The sequence below is a fragment of the Hirundo rustica genome, chromosome 5, assembly GCF_015227805.2.
Source record: "Hirundo rustica isolate bHirRus1 chromosome 5, bHirRus1.pri.v3, whole genome shotgun sequence".
NCBI lineage: Eukaryota > Metazoa > Chordata > Aves > Passeriformes > Hirundinidae > Hirundo > Hirundo rustica.
The window spans coordinates 36,111,157-36,131,817 of NC_053454.1; the positions used below are offsets into that span (position 1 = coordinate 36,111,157).

A 20,661-nucleotide genomic window follows, 5' to 3' on the forward strand; every position below is an offset into this window, starting at 1 on the left:
CGCGCGCATATTGATGCGGGGGCCCGGCCGCGCTCGCCAAGGAGCAGAAGGAAGCAAGATGGCGGCGCTGTAGGAGCGGGGAGCGCGGCGCCCGGGCTGTGCGTGCTGGATGTCGGCGAGGCTGAGGGACGCGGCAGAGGTCAGAGCGGGATCCCCGCGCCGGCCGCCTTCCCCGCCCGGCGCAGCCGGGAGGTGTCGCGGGGCAGCGCCGCGCCGCGCCGCCCGGGGGTCGGCGAGGAGGGGCGCCGCCGCGGGTCCCCCAACATGGCTGATTGACAGGGGCGGCGGGGGCGCCACCGCCCCCTCCCCACGGGGCCGGACCCGGGCTTCGCTTCGCCGCCCCTCCCCGCGCCTTTGTCTGCCGACGGGGGACGGCGGCCGGAGGCGCCCCGGCTTTGTGCCGCTCCCCGGCCCCGGGCGGACACAAAGGCGGGCGCAGCCCGGGGAGAGAGGCGGGGGGGGCTTGAGGGGCCTGGGGAGGGCGAGGGGGTGGCGAGCGGACCGCGGTGCCGGGGGGCTCGGGAGGGAGAAGCGCGTGCGGGCGAGACGGGGGCTCGGAGCGAGGCCTCCCTTTTTTCCGTGGAACGATCCACGCGAGCGTTTTGCCCGCCTTGTTAAACCCCGCCGTCGGGGCACAATGTGGCCATGGGATGGAAAGGAGAATCACTTTCCCGAGCGCGTTCCCCTAAAATAAGGCTTTCGGCGAGGTCAGGCTCGTTCCCCGCCAGATGACAGACAAGAGCAGCAATCTCACCACGCCTGAGTCGGACGCGCGGCAGCGTGCGCTCGCTCCGCGGCGTTTATCGGCGTTAAATCACCCCCTTAGACACCAGCGCTCCTTCTCGTGCTTAGAGTTAAAAGGGGGCTTTTCGGCTCGCGGTCTGAGTGTTGGAAATTCAGCAGACTCTTTTCTGCTAAGTAATTTTCCTTTTCGGAGTGAGGTGAAGGGAAAAGTGATGTGGTCTAGCGTGCTTTCATCGAAACGCTGCAGCCAAAGATCTCATCGAAAGATTTGCTTTCCATGATGAGCGGCATGCGAATGTGCAGGCTTTGAGCAGTGATCGGCAACTCTGAATGTATGTCCAGAATCATTTTCTTTTCTTCTTCTTCCTTTCAATGTGAAGTTTAAGAGTTTCGGAGATGAGGAGATAACACTGTCCCTAGTGAAAGCAGGTCAGTGGGTGTTGTTTGTCGGCTAATGAGGCCGTTCTATTCGCGTGTTAATGGCAGGTTGACTTACTGCAGCAGGGGGTGAGTGCAGTCACACATTCACTTGTGTATCTGCGTGTGTATTCCACTATGGCACTTTGGAGCTTGTAAAGTGCAAAACAGAACTTGGTTGCCGAAGATATTCAACAGGGAGATGTCAATGGTCAATAGTCCCGTCTGAAGTCGAGTTGCAGGGGGATCTAACGGCTGGTGTTTAACTCTGAAACAATGTACCCATCTTGGGTTTTAACCCGCAGAAAACCACTATTTGGAACCAACGAAAAAAAAAATCTCTGTAGGGCAGTATTTTGTCTCTCTCATAGAAAGCTTAGTATGAACTCTGCCAGTGAAGTCAGAAAACATTTAAATCTAGAAGCCAGGGTAAGGGGAGGAGGGGGAAAAAAGGGAAGCCAAAGATGTGGAAAGCAACAATGTTTTGGTGGTGGGATTAAACTGCTGTTAAGATGAAGAGCTCAAAAGTCATCTTTCAGTGGAAAGAGTTACATTTTGGGAAGTGACATTAAAAAAACCCTTTGTGAATGCATCCAGGGAACCTCAGAAAGTGGTTTGTCTTGCCTATACTGAACAAATCCTCAAAAGGAGACACTGAGGCACCTGAATCTACCGAATTATCATGGTTTGTAGTAAGGTTTTTAATGAGAAATTTGGCAGTGTGGTGATTCATTGTGGTGGCTTTTAGCCAAGAAAAGTGGTACTGTTTTGATATAGTACACATAATCTTAGACTTTGGCATGTCAGCATTGTTTAAAAAAACAAGAAATGTGTGCTTGTTGTGGAGTTATTGAGTTATTATAATGGACAGATTTCCAAGGTCTCTTGTTGGTACCAGTGCTGCACTGGGTAGCAGAAATACGACGTTGTAAATGTTTTGGCTTTTGCAAGCAGAATCAGGAGAACCTGTAGTTGCTGCTGGAATGGACATTTCAGCTGCCAAAGTTGGATGGGGCTGTTCCTTCTTGCCCAAGAACTTCAGATGCTGCTAGCCTGTCTTCCACAATGTTCCTATAAATATTAACAACAGCCAAACAGCCCTGAAGAAAATGGGGGGGAAACAATTAATCATATTTTGGAACAAATCTGCTGATCAAAAAACATAAGGCCAGGTTGGATTAATGTTATGGACCCTGGTCAGGTTTACCTGGAGTGCCTCACTCCTAAGTTACTTGCATGGACAGTAGTGTGCCTAAGCAGTGACTTTAAATCCCTTGTTCCTTTTTGTTCCAAGTGGAAGATGTATTTTGTGTTCTACAGGAGCCAAGTAAGGTCCTTTTTAAAAAGCTGACAATTTGTCAAGGTGGAATTCCAGAAGAGCTGTCAAATTTGGCTTGTCACAGCGAGTGACCCCTCTGCCTCTCTCACTAGGCTGCTGCACAGTAGCTCTAGGCATGGTAGCAGCATCTCTAAGCCAGCTTCACAACTGGAGCTTGAAAGTGGTAGAACAAAGTTGCCAAGTTTCAAGTAGAGTTGGTGGTTATCTTGGAAACTGTGCTGGAGAACACAACCACAAATTATTTTGGCAAATAATATAGAGTATTTATTTAGTCCAGCTCTTTGATTGCTGTTAAGGTAGTCAGCCAGCAGCATTAAGTGTTGTGACATCATTTTGAAAGGCAATGTGCTAGTTCTGAAATTGACTGGGATGTGCTATGATTCATTATTAAAAAAAAAAAAAAAAAAAAGAAAGCTGTAGTCTGAACAGAGATAAAGCATATGACTGCATCATGGCTGAAAGCCAAAAAGAGAATTGTATGAATCAATCACACTTGCAGCATTATTCCCATCCCTTACTTCATAAGGCAGTGAGTACCATCTTACTCATTTAGTGATATTCTGCAACAAAAATATGCTTTTCAACACTGAACAAGTAACTACTAACAAGTTGCCATAGTTCTGGTTGTTACTTTATCATCACTGCTTATATGCTCAATTTGCATACCTTATCCCAATAATCCTAGATAATAAAACCTTACAAATGGAAAGTACCATGAGTAATCAACCCCTCAGTTACCCATTGAAAAGAAATCACTTCTGCCTTACCTTAGGGTAGGTAAGTTTGCTTAAAAAAAAAAAAAATCTATATGTGTTTTCATATATATATGGAAAATCACCCATTTTGCCAATGAACTGCTCAGTGGGTGGATGCAGAGAAGGTGAGGTTAAGGAATAAAATTCTGACCCTCCAGCATCAGCTGGACTAATCCCAAAGACAGATGATGATTGACCCAAAAAGGTTGTTTGGATAAAAATATTGGGAATGTGCCTTGCATTACATAGCAGGAAGGAAGAAGGTAGAGAAAAACAAGGTCTGAGAAATAGAAACAAAAGCTAACTAATTTTACCCACATATCTCACACTGTTCTTGAAATGAGGAAAAAAAAAAGTCCAAACTTATAGGTGGATCAGAAAGAGTTTTCTACTAATTTTTCAAAGTAAAGAATTTTAAATCTGAGGTCACTTTAAAGAAAATTGCCATGCTTTGAAAAACACTTTAACAAATAAAAGCCATAAAGATTTAGACTCCTGTCTGTCTTTTCAAGCAGGCTTGTTCACCTCTGTAAAATACCTTCAAGAATGCTGAATCATCTTAGTGACCTGAACAAAATTGAGGCTGTCTTTAAAAAGTGAAGTTTTCTGTGGAGGTGGAGATTCCAAGTTGGAGTGTTGTTGCCTTGTAGTATACATATAGCAAGAAATCCCAGAAGGATTATTCTTACAGATAAATAAAGGCTTGCAGTATTTGACCTAATTCCTTGTGTGTGTGTTTTTCCTCTTACTGAAACAAAAATAAAAAATTAAATACAGGAGGCATTTCTGTTGCAGTGTGGAAAGGAATAGGCTTGTTCTGTGCTCAAGTTCAGCAAGAAAGGATAATTCAGCATTTTAAGCCTAATCAAGCACAAAGTTTTGTTAAACCACAACAGGCAGCTTCAAAGATGTGAGCAGGTGAGTGTTTAGATAGCTAAGATAACCAGCTCCAGCTCAGTAACCAAATACACCTTGGAAGTGTCTTCCCCAGGTACAGGGCAGTACCATGTGCACTCTGATTAAATACTATGATGCAATTTAGACAACATGAAATAATCTTCATGTGTTCTACCATTCTAGCATTACCTCTAAACTCAAATATATACCACATGTTTTCCCAGAGTACGAATACTGATTTTACCAGGTTTATGCACGGGGAGGAGAAGTTTCCAGGTTTAAGGTGAATTTTTGCCAGTGCATAAAGAACATTTTCTGCATTCTTTACTCTAACATAAGCTACCCTGTCCATAAACTCACATTTCAATGACTAAAGTTTAAACAACTCTTCTGCCTAATCTCCTTTCCAATAATGCATCAGCAGTCCAAGTTTGTGTTCCAGTGTCCTGGTGTGAGCTACTCTAAGTCACGTCGTGTTGGGAAAGGATTTGGCTCCATTGCAGCGAAACCCTGGCTTACCAAGTGGGTAGGTTTAGGTCAGGACGATGACTCTCCATGTGGTTGCGTGCACGTGGTTTGAGTGTTTACAAACAGTGTCCCAGCATCCTCAGCAGCTGCCTTGACGCAGCCAGTGAGGACAGAGTTCTAGGAATGTCCTTAGTCCTCACGGACGGCAGAGGAGGGGGGGAAAAAAGAAAAAAATGCAGACTTTTAAGAACACATATCATAGTTTGGGTTTTGGCTGAGCTTTCTGCAACTGTGTTGCACTCTAGACCGCTGTATCCTTTGTCGAATGCAGTTGTTTTTTTGCTCTGCGCTTGAGCGCAGTCTGGGCTGTGTTGACAGGTTTGTCTGGAACAGACTGAACCGAAGCATGAGATGGGGGTTAAGGGAATTGTTGCAAAGGTTTCAAATTATTTTTTGTGCCCTTCCTCCCCTTTTAAAAATGTACAATTAATTCAAGTCCCCAAAGCTTTTATAACAAAATAGCTCTTTACAATATAAGAATCCCACTGTAAATGGTTATATATTTTTTCCTAATTAAGCATGATTCACTGCCTGTTAGGATACTAGAACAATTCCCTTTTTAAAGAACAAGAAAGAAATCATGAATCCTACTAACTTTATGAGTAAAATCAAATAGCTGAAAGCCTTTATTACTTAATGAGACATGTTGACACAAAGAGGCGTTGCTGTTACAAAAGCTTATACCACTGCAAGGCAAGTTTTGGAACTCCATTAGCTGTAAGAAGTGTGGTGGTAATTTCTGCTTTTACCCAACCAAGTGAATAATGTCACCAATCGGTCGCCTAAAAAAAAAAAAAAAAAAAAAAAAAGTTGAAAAAGGAGTTGGGGGGAGAAGTGGTATTAATTGTTGGGGATGCCTTGCAAGGATGAAAATTTTGTGATTCTGTGAAAATGCAAATGCCCTGTAGCTGGTCAGAAGCACCCGACTGACAACGTGTTTCATGCTCTCCCCTGTGGACCTACACCTAACCTGTCAGACTAGTTCTGGTCCTCAGAGACACTTGAAACCTATGCCCTCCATGTGCTGTAGGACTTTATTATCAGAGGTTCTAACACTCCTTATCCAATCCCATGCACATTTTTCAGACTTTCTTAGGCAGTTCTGCAGGAAGCACTCAGAACATTGTGCAAAGCACTTGCTCTACAAAACGAATCCTAAGATCTGTTTTTTCCTCTTAGGGAGGAAGCAGTTGGTACAAATGCCTCTTCCACGTTCTGAATTTGTCTGGATGAGTCATGTTATTCACTGTCATGCAAAAGAGTAGGAAGGCTGATCACAGATTTTGTGTTATACACGCAGTTTCTGTGAGCAGTTGTATGTTCACATTGGTTGCTCCCATTTTATGTTGATGTCTATTATGACACTGTAATTTTATAATTACACTGCAGTGGTGTCCTCTCATTTGCAGGACAGAATGATTTGTGTCAGATCCAGAATCTGCTTCTGTTTCAGTAAGCTCTTTACCACCTTTCATTTTCTTTTCTAGCCTTTTTTTTTACCTACAGTTCCCATTACTCTTGCACTAGCTGGGTAGCAGAAAGTAGCAAGCAGAGTAAAGCACGTGAGAAAATATGTGACAAAGGCATTCCCAATTTTGTGCTGACTATTTGTTCCTTCTCTTGCCACTTCTAGCGCTGTTAGAGAGATCAAAGGGCAAACATTAACTCTGGGCCTGATGCTGGCAGGAGAGTTTTGCCCTCATCTTGTGTCCTTTAGTATCTTTCCAGATTTGTCTCTTCGAATGAAAAACAACTGTTCATGCAACACTCAGCCCCATTTCATGCCCCTGATGCTTTTTTTTTCATCTTTGTTTAATCTGTTTGTTCTTTCAGTGCTACTTCACTTGTGTTTGAAGTCACATTCTTTGAAGTTATAAAATTTTTATACTTGCCAAAGGACACAAAACTCTTTCAGCTCTTATGTAAGCAAAAAGAAGAAAAGAATTATTGCGCATTTTCTCTTGTGTGCAAGTAGTATTACTGTCCTCCTCATGGTAAAATGAGGAAAAGGAATGGTTGCAGTAAAACTGGAGTTTCTCCTGTTTTCCCAAAGTTAAAGACCACAGAAGTGAGGTATTTCCAAGAAACTTCAAGTGCATGTACAGCTTAATAAAAGGAATGCCATTTATCCCTAAAAGAGAACATATGAAAGCTGGCAAATACATGGGACTCACCTCTTCCTGGGATATGGAGCAGTGGCGGTATGTGTGCGCACACATTTCAGGTTTTAACAGACTTTCTTTTCAGAAAGTATGTTTCCTCTGCACTCCTTTGCTTGCTTTTCTATTTCATCTCAGGTTTGTCTGCCCAAAAATGTTCTGAAGTATTACTTAAATGGCAACACTAAAAATCAAAAACATGAAAGCTGAACAACTGGCAAGGGCCAGATTTAATACTTACCTGATTTTGTGTATCTAGTAGACATTTTGTGGGAAGGAAAATGTATGCTAGTGTGTTTCCCATCCCATGCACAGGTAGTTGCAAATGTACACATTACATACCTAGGAGCAAGTGAAAATACAGACCAAATAGGGAAAAACAAAAGAAATAAAGATTAAAACTGTCCAAAGCAGAAGAATACAGCCTTTTGGTTCTCTGTTGTTTCTATGGTGCTTTCCATACTTTACATGGAACATTTGTTTTCCTTAAATATGTTTAGACCTGTACTTTTATGCTTCCCTGTAATCCTTAATGCAGAGAAGCTTCTGTAGGTGTGAGAAAGCAGTGAGAAAAACAAGAACTGTGCTGATCTGTTTTCTTTCTTTCTATTACTCTGTGTAGTGCCTGAAAAGTGAGAAACCAGGTAGGAAGATGCAGATTTCTATCTATTTTTCCACTGTTTCTACGTTGTACAGTTGACAATACATTAAGTATACGTGGCTTTTTTTTTCCTAATGTCAGCTGACTTGTGATCCTTCAAACTGCCAGTTTCAGAAAGCCCTATTCATTTTTCTTGGGCTCGCCAAGCTACACCAGAGACATTTGGAGCAGTGAAGGACTTAGTCAGTCATAATACTTTGCAATACTGAAAAAAGAAAAAAGTAGTTTGAGGGCTTTCTTTTCTTTTTTTTTTTTTTTAAGGGAGAGGGAGAAGAAATGTATGGAAAGACTACCAGTATAGAAGCTGAAAAACTAAGTTTTACTCAGAAACCCCAACTTTTCAAAGCAATTGCAAGTTAACATGTATTTTGCTATAAAATGTAGACTCTAGCTGATGAATAAGAAGTTATGCTTCGGCAAGAGTGGGTCTAACTACTAACAGAATAGCTGTTTTTTCTTGAAACAACAAGCTGGTTGGAGATACTTTGTTGGACAAGCTGGAGCATGAGTCTAATTCAAGATGGCAAATCCGATGCTTCGAAATATAAGGAGACTGGATAGAGTGAAATTAATTATTGCACATTAGGAGGCACCTCATATCCCAGCCACGAAACAAAATCCCACTGTGCTTGGGGCTGTACAAACATAAGCCATTTTTGTTCTGTCTTACTATTTAATTCAGTAAAAGAGGCAGAGAAAAAGGGTCTGGCAGCACACAAGGGGCCAGAGTATTAGTAACTCTTGTTTATAGCAGAGGCAGGCAGCTCGCTTTCAAAAAACTAAATATTTGCAGTAAATAAAGCAAAGCTGCTATTAGTGCCTGCTCTCTGTGTGTGCATGTGTGTGTCAGAGGAGTTCTTAAGCAGCACTGCTGCAGCCTTTTCCCCAGGGTGCTGATGTTAATGAGCAGGCAAAACATGCAAAGAAGGAGAGAAAGGGTATAAAATTAATAAGCAACAATCAAGAGCCAAAGCACACAGAGATCATGCAATGTGGTACAAACCCTGCTGGAGTCATTCATTTCTGTGCCTTTTTTTTCTTAACCCTAGAAGACCTACAGGAAAGCTGTGGTGTAGCTGGAAACTGAACCCGTATCTCCTAAACCCTGGTGCTTTACCCATGATACCCTCCTTCCTGCTCATTCAGAAGTTTACTGATCGTTTTCTCTGCTTACGAAGATAACAGAAGTATCAATTTTAAGAAACAGAAACTAGATGCTTTTCACTTTTTTTAAAAATTTGGTTTTCAGTAGCATTTTCTGTTGACTGACAACATGTTCTGTTTTTGCCGCACAAACTTTCAGACCTCTAAATCAGCAGTGCTTATCCAAAACAACTCAGCAAATTAAAATTAAATAAATCTCGAGGAAAGGGATGACTTTTTGTTCACTGCTTTGTGGCAATGTTTACACCCTCCACTCCGAGTGAGAAAGGATGCAGGGAAGAATGTTATCTCCATTTTACTGGCTCTGAAGGAGTCTCCATGTACCTCCAAACAAATAATTAAAATAACAATAATTAAAAGTAGTAGTTGTGTCAGTTAATCACAGTTTGTGAAACAGTTATGACATTTCTATAAGTAGGTACTCCAGTTAACTCCCTTTAATACCCCTGATCCTCCTATTCATTCAGGCAAGATTTCCCACAGTCTGCAAGCTGTTCATGTACATCAGCTCCAATCTACCACACAATTCCCATTTGATCTGTTTTATCAATAAAGGTTTGTCAGGGACCACGAACCTTCATGTTGACATCACACTTGGTAGCAGAGCTCAAAGGAGGGAAAAATACCAAAATAAAACCAGTTATAATTTGTTGCCAGAAATCTCTCTGGTGGAGATGGGATACACAAACCTGCGTTAACCTGACATTAACCACAGCAGCATTCATAGCTTTCTATTCAAGAGTCCGCCTTCATCTCCTAGACCTGAATTGGAGATAGTAAGCTTTAGTGTCTCTGGCTTCTGAGAATTCCTTTTTTGTGGTTCATAGTCACAGCTCAGCCTGCCTGGTTACATAGTGCATTTAACCAAGAGCCCACCCCATTTATCTTCAGCACATTCACGGACTTGTGATACAATCCACGATGAACTGCATTTGGAAATAAAGTCCAATAGGTAATTTAGCTCGTGCAACATCTTTGGATGCTAGCAGACACAGCTGACCGTGAAGGACAGATGGATTTTTCCCTGCCATGTTTAGAGATACAATACCACTGCAAACTAGTTTGGAAAAAGATGGAGCAGATCATTTGGACCTGCCTCCCACAGTTGCTCCTCTCCCCACAGCAGTTTGGAGGTTCAGCCAGCCAAACCCCACGTGGCTCATGTGCATGTGGCCATGCTGCTTAACAAACACCCTCTTAGGCGTCCCCAGGCACCACTGGGTGCCACACTGCAGCTTGTGAGAGCTCCTGTTTTTCACCCATGGTCTTGGCTGCATGTAGCAGTCGTGGTTAAAGGCAGGGCTGTGATGTGCTGTGGAGCCTGCGAGCTTGTTCAGGTTTCCTCATTTTAACATGTAAACAGTATTGAGGCCAGGGGTTCAGAGCAAGATCGTCCACAGTGAGTCAAAAATAGAAACTTCATTGCTCGATAGCGTAGTAGCACTGGAGAGCGCTAGCTAAACGTACACACAACAGTGAGGAAGGTACTTTTCTGCTCTCCAGAAACACTACTAAGGAATTGGGTAACATTTACAGTAGGGCAGGATTTCAAAAAGCCTGTAGAAATGAATGGACACTTTTATTTTTTTCATTTCCCACTAATAAACCAGGGACGACTTCTTATCCAGGTTAAAGAGATGGAGCTCAACAAAATACAAGTAGTTCAGAGCAGCTAGTATTTAAAACCAGAGCTGCATTATCACTCAGAGAAGACTGCCTTAGCTCTGCTTTGTTTTAGCAGGACACTGGCATACAATAAGAAAGAGGTTTGAACAGCTGTGTGTTGCAGCGTTAAATGGCCTCCCATAGCTGAGGCACAAAAGGACAAAGCCTGTTTCTTTCCAGCTGCTCAGCTCAAATTGTATTCACTTACTTTTGCTACTCTCCTCACCAGTTCAGAGTTCAAGGACTCGTATAACTACCGTACCTTGAGTTCAGATAACAAAATATAACTACATGGAGGGAAACAAACAGAAAAGTTTTGTTCCTCAAAGACGACCACTTTTTCTGTACTCGGTCCCCTGTTTTGTTTCGGGGTGTGCACAGTTTATTTTTCTCCTTTTGTTTTACTTTCCCTCCCTGCACCCCCTCCCACTCGCCCTCTGCTGCGTGCACACCCTCTTCTTCCAGCCGCCTCTCTGGCTTGCCTGGCCGAGAAGTGCAGACTCAGCAGAGACTGGTAACACTTTAACTCTTTGTCCTGTTCTCAGCTCTGCCAGGAAAGGTCAAAGCAAATGAGACTTACAGCTGTGCTTGAAACAGAGCTGCTATAATGGAGAGGGACACTGACCACAGACTGTTCCCCCTGTTGCATGTTTCTGGTTTTTTTTTTTCCTTGAAGCATATAAAGTATGTGGCCAGCGTGAGATGAAACTTTGCATAGGTTTGGGTGGCTGGATCTGCTTATTTCTTGTTAAGAGGAAATGAAAGACTCGTGACTTTTGTTTGTACTGGCCATATCATGCAACTTCTACTGATAAACAGAAATCATTTAGGAGCTACTTCCTCAAATGCCTGAAACGTGGTCTTAATTTCATCAATGCAAAGCCAGCAAAAAGCTATTACAGACACGAAGTCTCTGTTATGTGTCTTTGAAGTCATTTTGGAAACTTTGGCAATGTGCCCTTATACAGTTCTTTTCCCTAAGAGTCACAGTTTTGCATTGTGTTCTGGGACCATGTGGGCTCCAATTTTAGTGACTTAGGGCAGAAAGGAGTTCCATTTTTCTTAAGAACAATTCAACACTGCCATTTGCTGACACTGACAGACGAACCTGCAGGGCCACCATCAACATTAGCACACATCCACGTGTGCCACGTACAGGAAAAAGGTTCCCACTTGCCCTTCAAACACCCCGCCACAGTGTCTCACAGGGCTGCAAGGGGTGTGCGCCAGCCAGGGCGCCGGCGCTGGTTGGCTTAGCGACATCACACTGGCGCCAAGCTTTACCTCTTGGCTTTGGCACTCCAGGTCACGCTGGTGCCTCGCCACGTGCTTATGCGCACATGGCAGCAGTGTTTACAAACATGACCCCAGAACTCTTACGGGCAGTTATGAAAGAGGCAGCGAATGCCACATCCCGCGCGTGAAGCTGACCTAGATCGCCAGAGCCGGGAACGAATAGCAAGGTGCTTGTACCAGTGCAGGCTCTGAGAGATGTTCAAAGCAGATGATTCTGCTCCCAAACTGTTTTGAAGTATCATTGTCATCATGAGAGCGTTTTCCACCATAAACTAAAAATAACTACTATTGACTAGCAGGAGCGGCGGGTAAGTGATTCAGCAACTCAGGGATAGAAGTGACTGTATTCTTCTACACTCTAAGCCTGTTTCTGCGTTGAACTTACTCAGTACACAAAATTTTCACAACGGGAAGGAAATCCAAGGCTGGCTTACTTTGGCTAAAAGAAAAGAGCACGGCATGACTGTGTAGTTCCTGATTGACAGTTCCTTTTTTATTCCTTTTTTAACACTCGCACTCAGGCACTAATGAATGCTTTGTAGTCAGGCTGTGACCATACATTTAGGAAAAAGATGCCTTAGTAATTTCAAATTAAATACTTGCATCTACAAAATATGAATACCACTTTATGGCTGATTTGGCTTTTTGACATGGGTCTTAAAAAAAACATAGCTGAAACACTGCTTCAGCAAATCAAGCACTGAATGCTCAACTGTCAAATGTCCATGTTCTATCTTCACATGTATATTTTTTACAGTATACATCTACTGAAAAAAAGAAAGCATCCCTTCCTTACCCTTGAAGCTCTTGAAAGAAGTTTGTATTGCACGCCAAAAAACTCCAAAGCAGTTTGCTTTCTAGAAGTAAGCAGTTTATAGTAAAGTGGAGTACATGATCCAACAATTAGTTCTTGACAGATTCTAGAATTCTTGAAGTTCTCAAAAATACATGTGTGTGGAGGAAGAGAGGTACTATAACTGTGAGTGATTGCTTAAGATAATCAGAGTTTTCTTGAAAAAGCTGCTAAATGAGCAAAAATAATCTGTCCTTGTTAAAAATCACTTCCAGTTTTCACTTCTGAATTGAAGAATTTAATCTCAGTTTTGCAAAAGCCTCCTAAATGATTAAAAATTCTTTTTCCCCCTCCCAAATAGAAAGTTTGGCTTTTCAGAAGCACAAGAGGTAGTAGAAAAATGGTAGTTCTATTTTATATTAGTTACTGTAATACATCTCAGTGTTTGTACATATCATAATGATAAAGCCTGTTGGAAAGACACATTATGAGCTTCTCCATGCCTCTTCTGCAACACAGTTCAATCCCACTACTGAATAAAATTTTTCTAAGTACAGATGTCATCTTTTCCAACCATACCCATGACAGATCTGCCATTAGAGTTGTCAAAATTCCTGCAAAGTTTCTTCACTATGTAAACAAAATGAAACAAGAAAGTGTGACGTGTTCACACTGGCGTGGTCACTAGCTCATTTCATGTGGTCTCTGATAGTTCTAACCTGAATTGGGGAACTGCTCTGCAGGTCAGCTCTTAACCCATTGTCAGTTTTGTCCAGTCTTCTAACTATTTTTAATCTTGTACTTAGAATGTGAGCAAATGTACTTTGTCAGTTATTGATGTCTTTTCACTGCTGAATGTTCATTACAATCTTCATTACACTGTATATAACAGATCTAGAAATAAGAATGGAAGTACTGAAAATAGGTCACTACTGTGTTCCTATTTTAAGAGCTCTTTGTAGCACTTCTCCTGCCTGAGGAAAGTAAATCCTTTCACCTTCCTGTGAAACTATACAAGTATGGGCAGAGTGAGAGAATGGAGAATTAGAGCCTTAGTGTAAAATCATCCCTTAATGTATATAGCTCTCCTCTTGGGTACATCATTGTGCATTCTCTAGAGTCTTTCTTCAGAAACCCTTAAGCACTTTTTAAATAGTCCTGGATCAGAAAGTACTGAGGTTTACAAGGACTGGATTATTAGTATTTATGATGTCTTTGGGCTTTACCAGCACATTTACTTTAACGAGTGTAACGACTGCACAGATACACAAATTCTGTCTGGTGAATTTTTGATTCAGAGAATGTTCTTATTGCTTATGATATTTTCTTACATTATATGAAGAGCTTCTTTTAGTCACCCAATGAAGAGAATATAAGGGAAGAAGTGATGCTTATGATGAAGTTTATTTTATTCAATGCTTTTAGCTGGGGGCAGGAGGTAAGGGAACAGTGTAAGATTACCATTGTATGCTATTAGGGTGAATACTGCCATTGTGTCAGTTTAGATGAGTATCTCAAAATAAATACAGACTCTGTCATGGATTTGTCCTCTAGGTAAAAAAGCAGTGGAAATCTTGTTTAACAAGTTCAGCAAAAGGCACACCTAAAGTTTAATTATATCTTCAGATGCATGGGTGCAAGTCTTACTGAAGAGTTTTACTCAACTCCCAGAGAACAGACTTAGGAGTTTTGATTTTTCTTATACTTGGATTGATCTGTAGTCATGACAGTGCACAGTTGGGGAAGAAAATCCCTTGGCGCTATAAACAACTATTTCCAGCCACAGATCTCTCTGCCACCTAGGTGTGTGGAAGACAGCAAGCTCAGTTCATATTTTTCAGTCAATACTCCTCTTTCCTCACCACTCTGAAAAGCCAATCAACCCAAAAACCAGGGGAAGATGGAGAAGAGATGAAACAGCATTTCTGGTATTTACCTGAGGGTTTTGTATTAATCACAGAATCACAGAATAATGAGGTTGGAAGAGACCTCTAAGATCATCAAGTCCAACCTATGCCTTAACACCTCAACTAGACTATAGCACTAAGTGCCATGTCCAGTCTTTTTTTAAACACATCCAGAGATGGTGACTCCACCACCTCCCTGGGAAGACAATTCCAGTGCTTTATTATTCTTTCAGTGAAAAATTTTTTCCTAATATCTAACCTGCACCTTCCCTGACGTAGCTTGAGACTGTGTCCCCTTGTTCTGTCAGTTGCTGCCCGGTGGAAGAGACCGACCCCCACCTGTCTACAACCTCCCTTCAGGAAGTTGTAGAGAGTGATAAGGTCACCTCTAAGCCTCCTCTTCTCCAGGCTAAACAACCCCAGCTCCTTCAAACGTATCTCTTGGAGCTGGGAATCTTGGATAGGATCTGAATTGCACATCAATTGTGCTCCAAAAGTTGAAGCACTGAGTGAGGCAATGAGAGGACTTCCTGACCTAGGAGGTAGACAGACCAGGTCAAATTGTTCCTCTGTCTCTCTTACTCATTGTTTTCTCAGCAGAAGATGGTTCCATAACAGACCAACTGCTTAATGGTTTTGCGCACCGAGAATAAAATGTACAGAACATCTGCTGGACAGTATATTAAGTTACACTAACAACTGCCCACAGCACTCAAAAGCAAGGTGGGAACATGTAATGGGCCTCCAAACTACAAGTTCAGCAAAAACCACTGGCAGAAAATATTTCCCATCACCCTACTTAAAAACAAGTCCTGTAAATTCAAGAGTCACAAGAACTATAATATGTGAATAAGAAAACAAAAACAGTGAAAGGAACAAGGACCATTTCAGATTTTTTACAGTACTGGGGGAAAATGCCCAGATGTGTTCTTAGAAAAGTGAGAAAATCCCACCTTACAGAGTGAGTTAAAAAAAAAAAAAAAAAAGAAAAGAGTCTGAGCCATACCAGCTTCCCATGTCTTTCAGTCCTAAAAGAAACACTTCTGTGCTTTACTCACCAGCCTGACTTTGGCCATGGCCAACCTTCAAAACGTCAAAATATGACAAAAGCCCTATTTCTAGCAGTCAAGTTATACATCAATGAAAGAAAGCAGCTGCATATATTTAACAGCCAAGCTGCAGAAACCCTGATTCATGAATTCAACAGAGATACACCAAAAGCAGCAAAATCAGACTTCTCTTCTACTCGTTTCACTATCCTGGCAGTGATCACTTTCCCTGATTTTTAAATCCTTGCTTGTAGGTCTACAAACATAGAGTATGGCTGTCCCAAGAATGGCAATTTCCATGAAACTCCACACAAAAGAACGTCATGCTTCGGTGTACAGTTTTGATGTGGAAAATTTGGGTTAGTTTAATTTTGAGAGGAAGACTGGCCAGTATCTTTCCTTTGTGAACTCCTTTTTGGCCTGCTCAAACCTGCTTGCACCCTTATCCAGGAAAATTCTCATACTGAACAGCCTTTCCCTGTACCAGTGCACAGCAGAGAGAAATTTGGTCAAGCCGTTCCTAAAAGTTGTATGAAATAGTCACAGAAGAGACCATTTGTTCCATCTTCTTCTCCCAAGTCAGCCAAATCAGAAAACTGGCACTTTTGATAAACAGGTGGATAATCTGCTCTAGAAGACCTCTGCTAATAGAGAGATGCTGTACTCTTCAAAGTCTTCTAATTTTGATGAACGTTTTTGCCTTTTGGACAGATAAAGCATTCCAGTTGAAGCCCTGCCAAGGCTTAAGAAGAAAAGTAACTTAATACCTGGCAAAGCCACAAAAAAGAGTCTGTGCAAAAATTGCCTTTTTTTCTCAAAAAGGTTGACATAACTGCTCAGCTTGATGTGCACTCTAACTCCAGGAACTCCTGTTCCTCATTCAGTGTTTTTGCTCATGATTGTTCCTGCCTTGAGACATTGCCCTTGGGCTACCAATGTAAGAAACGCCCCCTAAGAAATTCAGAAAAAAAAGATGGTGTGTGAAACAGAGAAGCTGGTGTCATCAAGGAGGAGGAACTGCATAGTGAGAGGATCTTAAGTAATTACACATTTTTGTGAGGGTCTGGTCTGATCCATTAGAATGTTCATTTCTTGGCCAAGGACCATGCCCATGTTATCTGGGCACACTGCTGCTTTTCTGTTCATAATGCAAAGAGTTCACGGATGAAGATCTGGACAACACAATAAACAGCTTAAGTGTAGGCACTTGTTCAATGTGGCAGTAAAGAGAAGTAGGGAAAACAGATGCAACACAGTACTTAATCTTAGAAGTATGTATGGCTTTATTAAGCCGTAGTGAATGAAGACAGAAATGTGTTTCAGAGAATGCAAAACACTAGAAAATATTTCTCTTGAACTATAGTGCCATGGTTTGTCCATGGGAAGATTGTAACTCTCCTCCTCTTTCTTGTTCCAGTAGCATTTTCAGATGAAATTTGCAAATTATGAGTGGTCCTATATATTCTGACTCCAAATACAATAGCTTGTGCTGGATCAGGGCCTCAAAACAGGCAGCACAGAATAAGGGAGCAGGAAGTAAAGCACAGTGAAAATAACTCTGGAGTGTGAGCTAGATAGCATATACTGAAGACAGAGAAGGGCTCTGAGGAGCTACCTTTGGCTCTCTAGCACAGTTTGAAGAAAGACAGTATTTAAAGAAGGTAGCAGCCAGCATATTTCAAATTGCTGAAAGGAAACAAAGACAGTGGGTGTGTTTAATCTAAAGACCTTGCCATCACAGCCTGTCACTTAAGCAGGTTCCTTTGTAAGTAGCAGACATTTCTGTGAATTACGACCATGTCTAGGGTCCTGCTCCTTAAGGATACAATCTTTAGCTGGTTTCAGTCTCATGGTTTTGGCTATAAGATGGTGGTTAGCTGAATGTATTACTGAGTGATTATACATTTCTCTGAGGCATATGCCCTTTAGCAGATCATGATATGAACAGACAGTTGTTTCCTTCAGTATGGCACTTCTCAGCTGCTGCTGGCTGTTTCCCTTTGTGCTCCTTCCTCTATAGACTTCACTACAGTATGCCTGAGAGTACTGCTGCAAAAACAGGGTCCAGAAAATTTCAGAAACACGTACAGACTGACCATCTACCCCAATAAGCTATTTTCTTCATTTGCTCATTTTTGCAACATCCCAGAAAGTTGTAGTTTATGCCACCAGCAGCAAGTGTGGCCACTTCCACAGTTCTTTGTAAAGCAATGGCACGAACTGTTAAATTATCTAAACAGAGCAAACAAGTGTTTGGTTTTTTTGAAAGATTAGGTTGAAGGAACAGGAAAAAGCTCTCTCCTTTAGTTCTTTCCTTTTGTTTCTAGTTTTAATATTTAATGAACATGTGATATTGTTTTAAGCTAGTCCTGATGGTCTTGTGAAGTTAGTATTTAAAGCAGATGGTTGCAGTGTTTTAATAAGGTGGTTACTATAGAAACACAGCACTGTGAAAGCAAGAGTTTCTGTAATGCATAGTTCCCTCACTAAACATTTTAAAGAATCCTCATCTACATGTAGCAGGCCCAAAGAATACTAACCAAGCAATGGAAAAGAGAGATAATATGCCTGGAGTATTTACTTCAGCTGGGGTCCACTTAAACCTAGCTGGATAGCTGACATTTTTGTGGCTTGCTAAAGAGCTGCTTGAAACAACATGAAACATGAGAAGAGAGATAAGCAAAAATATTGATGGAGGAGATGACTGTGGGCAGGAGACAGATCATTTCAGTTATCTTTTTTTAGAAGGCGAGTTGGACTGAAACATTAACACAAACAAATTTAAAAAGGCAAAACACCCCCAAACATTTAGCTAATACACCTAAATATTTACTTCATCATCCTTGGGCTTTTTATTTACTTCATCCTTGCATATTTAATGTTGCCTATCAACACACTTGTTGCAACCTAAATGCATGGGGAAGGATGCATCATCATGTACTTTCAAGGATTTGGGCTTTTTATTACTGCCTCTGGCTTTCTTTATTTTGCCAAAACTGTTTTAACCTGAGAGTACCTAAACTCTTCTGCATGTGCCAAAGCATTTTACAGGCTATGACACATACTTTAGAAATCCTTTAAAAATGTTAATTATATATATGAATATGATTTGAACTAAATCAGGACATTCAAGGGGGTAAATGACAGTCTTTTTGGAAGGGTTATGAGTGCCGTGTGCAAAACTGAGCAGGAAAGTGCTACCTCATCTGATTGTGTCCTTCCCTCTAGGAAATTTAGAAGTAGTTTTCAGCAGTCTCAGAGGGTGAATACATGGAGATACTGGTTGTAGAACTGTAGAAACTATGAAGCAAAGAAGGCTTCAAAGCAACACTGGATGTAAAGATAGCAGTTGTGAGAAATAAACATCCTGTCATACAATCTGGGTATCCTGCAGAAACTCCTGTCTTGCACTATAGTCAGCAACAGTGCTGACCTGTACTAAGTTCAGAGGGAACTGGAGACAACCGAGGCATTTTCTTTGTTTTATCCTTTCTTTTGCTTCTTTCTGTTCACCTAAACTCAGCTGGTGTTTGTGCTTGCATGTTTTTTGCTTCCCTCTGTACTTTAAAACACCTAAAGTGGGCAGGTTCAGTTGCAGGGTTTACCTCTGTTAGGGAGCTGAACATATCATCATTTCAAAAGCAAGAAGGGGAAAAAAAAACCTGTGAGAAACACTCAACTAATAGGGTTTTTCCTCTACACCGAGACTTAAATTCTTTCATCAGTTCCTGTTTCTGTATGGTCACATCTGATTCCTTTATGGGCTTTTTCTATGACTTAAAACTTTCAGAAAAGGAAAACCACACGTGATCTAAAACACCTCCCACTTTTCTGCCCTGTCACTGTGACCCTCACCACTGTCATCCTCTACACACCCGTCAAGATACATCTTAGCTACTTTGCTCTGTCCTTTAGTTTCTCTCCTTCCAAACATCCCCATTGCATACCCCATCTCACTTATGAGGCTTAGCCTGCCTCATTGCTCTTTGTATTTCTCTCATGCCTGTTAAGTATTACTGTGAGCAGCACTGCCCACAGGTTTGCAAGTTTAGCAAGTCTAGAAGTCAGAGGTAGTCCCTGCTCAGCTTTACAAACTGTCTGCTTTGGTTTTGATGTATTTACAGTGCAGCAGTTGAGCTATAGACAGATACTCAGAAATGCGTATGAAGCCCTTATCATGATGCTCACTGTTCTAAATAATTCTTCAGTACAGCATTCACTCTTTGAGGATGAGGGAACTCACCCTTAGACTATCTCCACATGCACTTACAGGTACATTAAACACACAGGCACAGCACACAAAAACAGACATCTCTGGCTCTGTTTTCATAATAGGAATATTTTTAGGCATGACAGATACTATGAAGGAACTCTGCCTGGCTGCACTCAGGATAGATGGGGCAGGCTATTTTAGGTTATTACATAGCAGTTCTTAAAAAAGAAAGCTTTGTAACTTGCAGACAAAAGCTGAGGGAAATCTGTCCCTCAGACACCAACAAAAGGAGCCCTAGGAGAATGTGGTCTGCATGTAGATTTAGCCCTGGACCTATTCAGTGGCCTCAGGAGAACTTGTGTGATCCATGAGTACCTGTTTCCAGTCCTGGCCTTTGACTGCTTCTCCATGTAGGATTGTAGTCCCTGCACTGAAAAGCTTTTTTCCCCTTTTCCTTTCATTAAAAAAAATGAACATGAGTGCTTTTCCACAGTGGTGATTAATTAATCTCAGAAATAATGTCACTGACTGCAGTGAGATCACATGTGAGAACTTGCATGCATCCATGGAAGAACTCATTCTATAGCCCTTTGGAAAGAAACATAACAGTGAGGGGAGTCAAAAGGGTATTTTATATACTTCCAGTGTCTAACAGGAGGCCCCCTAGCTCAGCAGATGCTGAAGACATGCCTGTGGTACATAAACAGCACATAAATATTTTTTCTGTATAATTTGTTAATTATTTTTAAGTGCAAATACTGGGTAGAGGTGCAAAGCTTGGAAGTGCAGCGAGTGAGATGGTGTAAAGTTGGGAAAATCCTTGCACCCTAGACCTTAAAATTCTGCTTTTATGATAGAATGTGAAAGTCAGAAGACGCAGAAAGCTCTTATAGGAAGATAACTGGGGGGGGGGAACCACACCAGAAAACAACCAACAAACCCATGCATAGTATGGCTTGCAATAGGAACATTCTGTCACTTGTCTGTGGTGGCACTGGCTTATTCTTCACACAAGCAGAAGTAGAAAAAAAGTCTGGTGATCACAGCTTCTGGGAGATTATCTCATAGCACTAT

At 41.7% G+C, this 20,661-nt stretch overlaps 1 protein-coding gene across 3 annotated transcripts in view; it reads left to right on the forward strand.

Annotated features, from left to right (window-relative positions):
* The window catches only part of TET2 (tet methylcytosine dioxygenase 2), a 72,321-nt gene continuing 51,660 nt past the window's right edge, over window positions 1-20,661 (forward strand). For all 3 annotated transcript variants that reach the window (XR_005700802.2, XM_040064337.2, XM_058420656.1), the window contains exon 1: window positions 1-139. Coding sequence is in view for 2 of the 3 variants with exons in the window: in XM_040064337.2 (XP_039920271.1) it covers window positions 110-139 (30 nt within the window). In the remaining variant the exon portion in view is untranslated. The remainder of the gene's footprint in view (window positions 140-20,661) is intronic.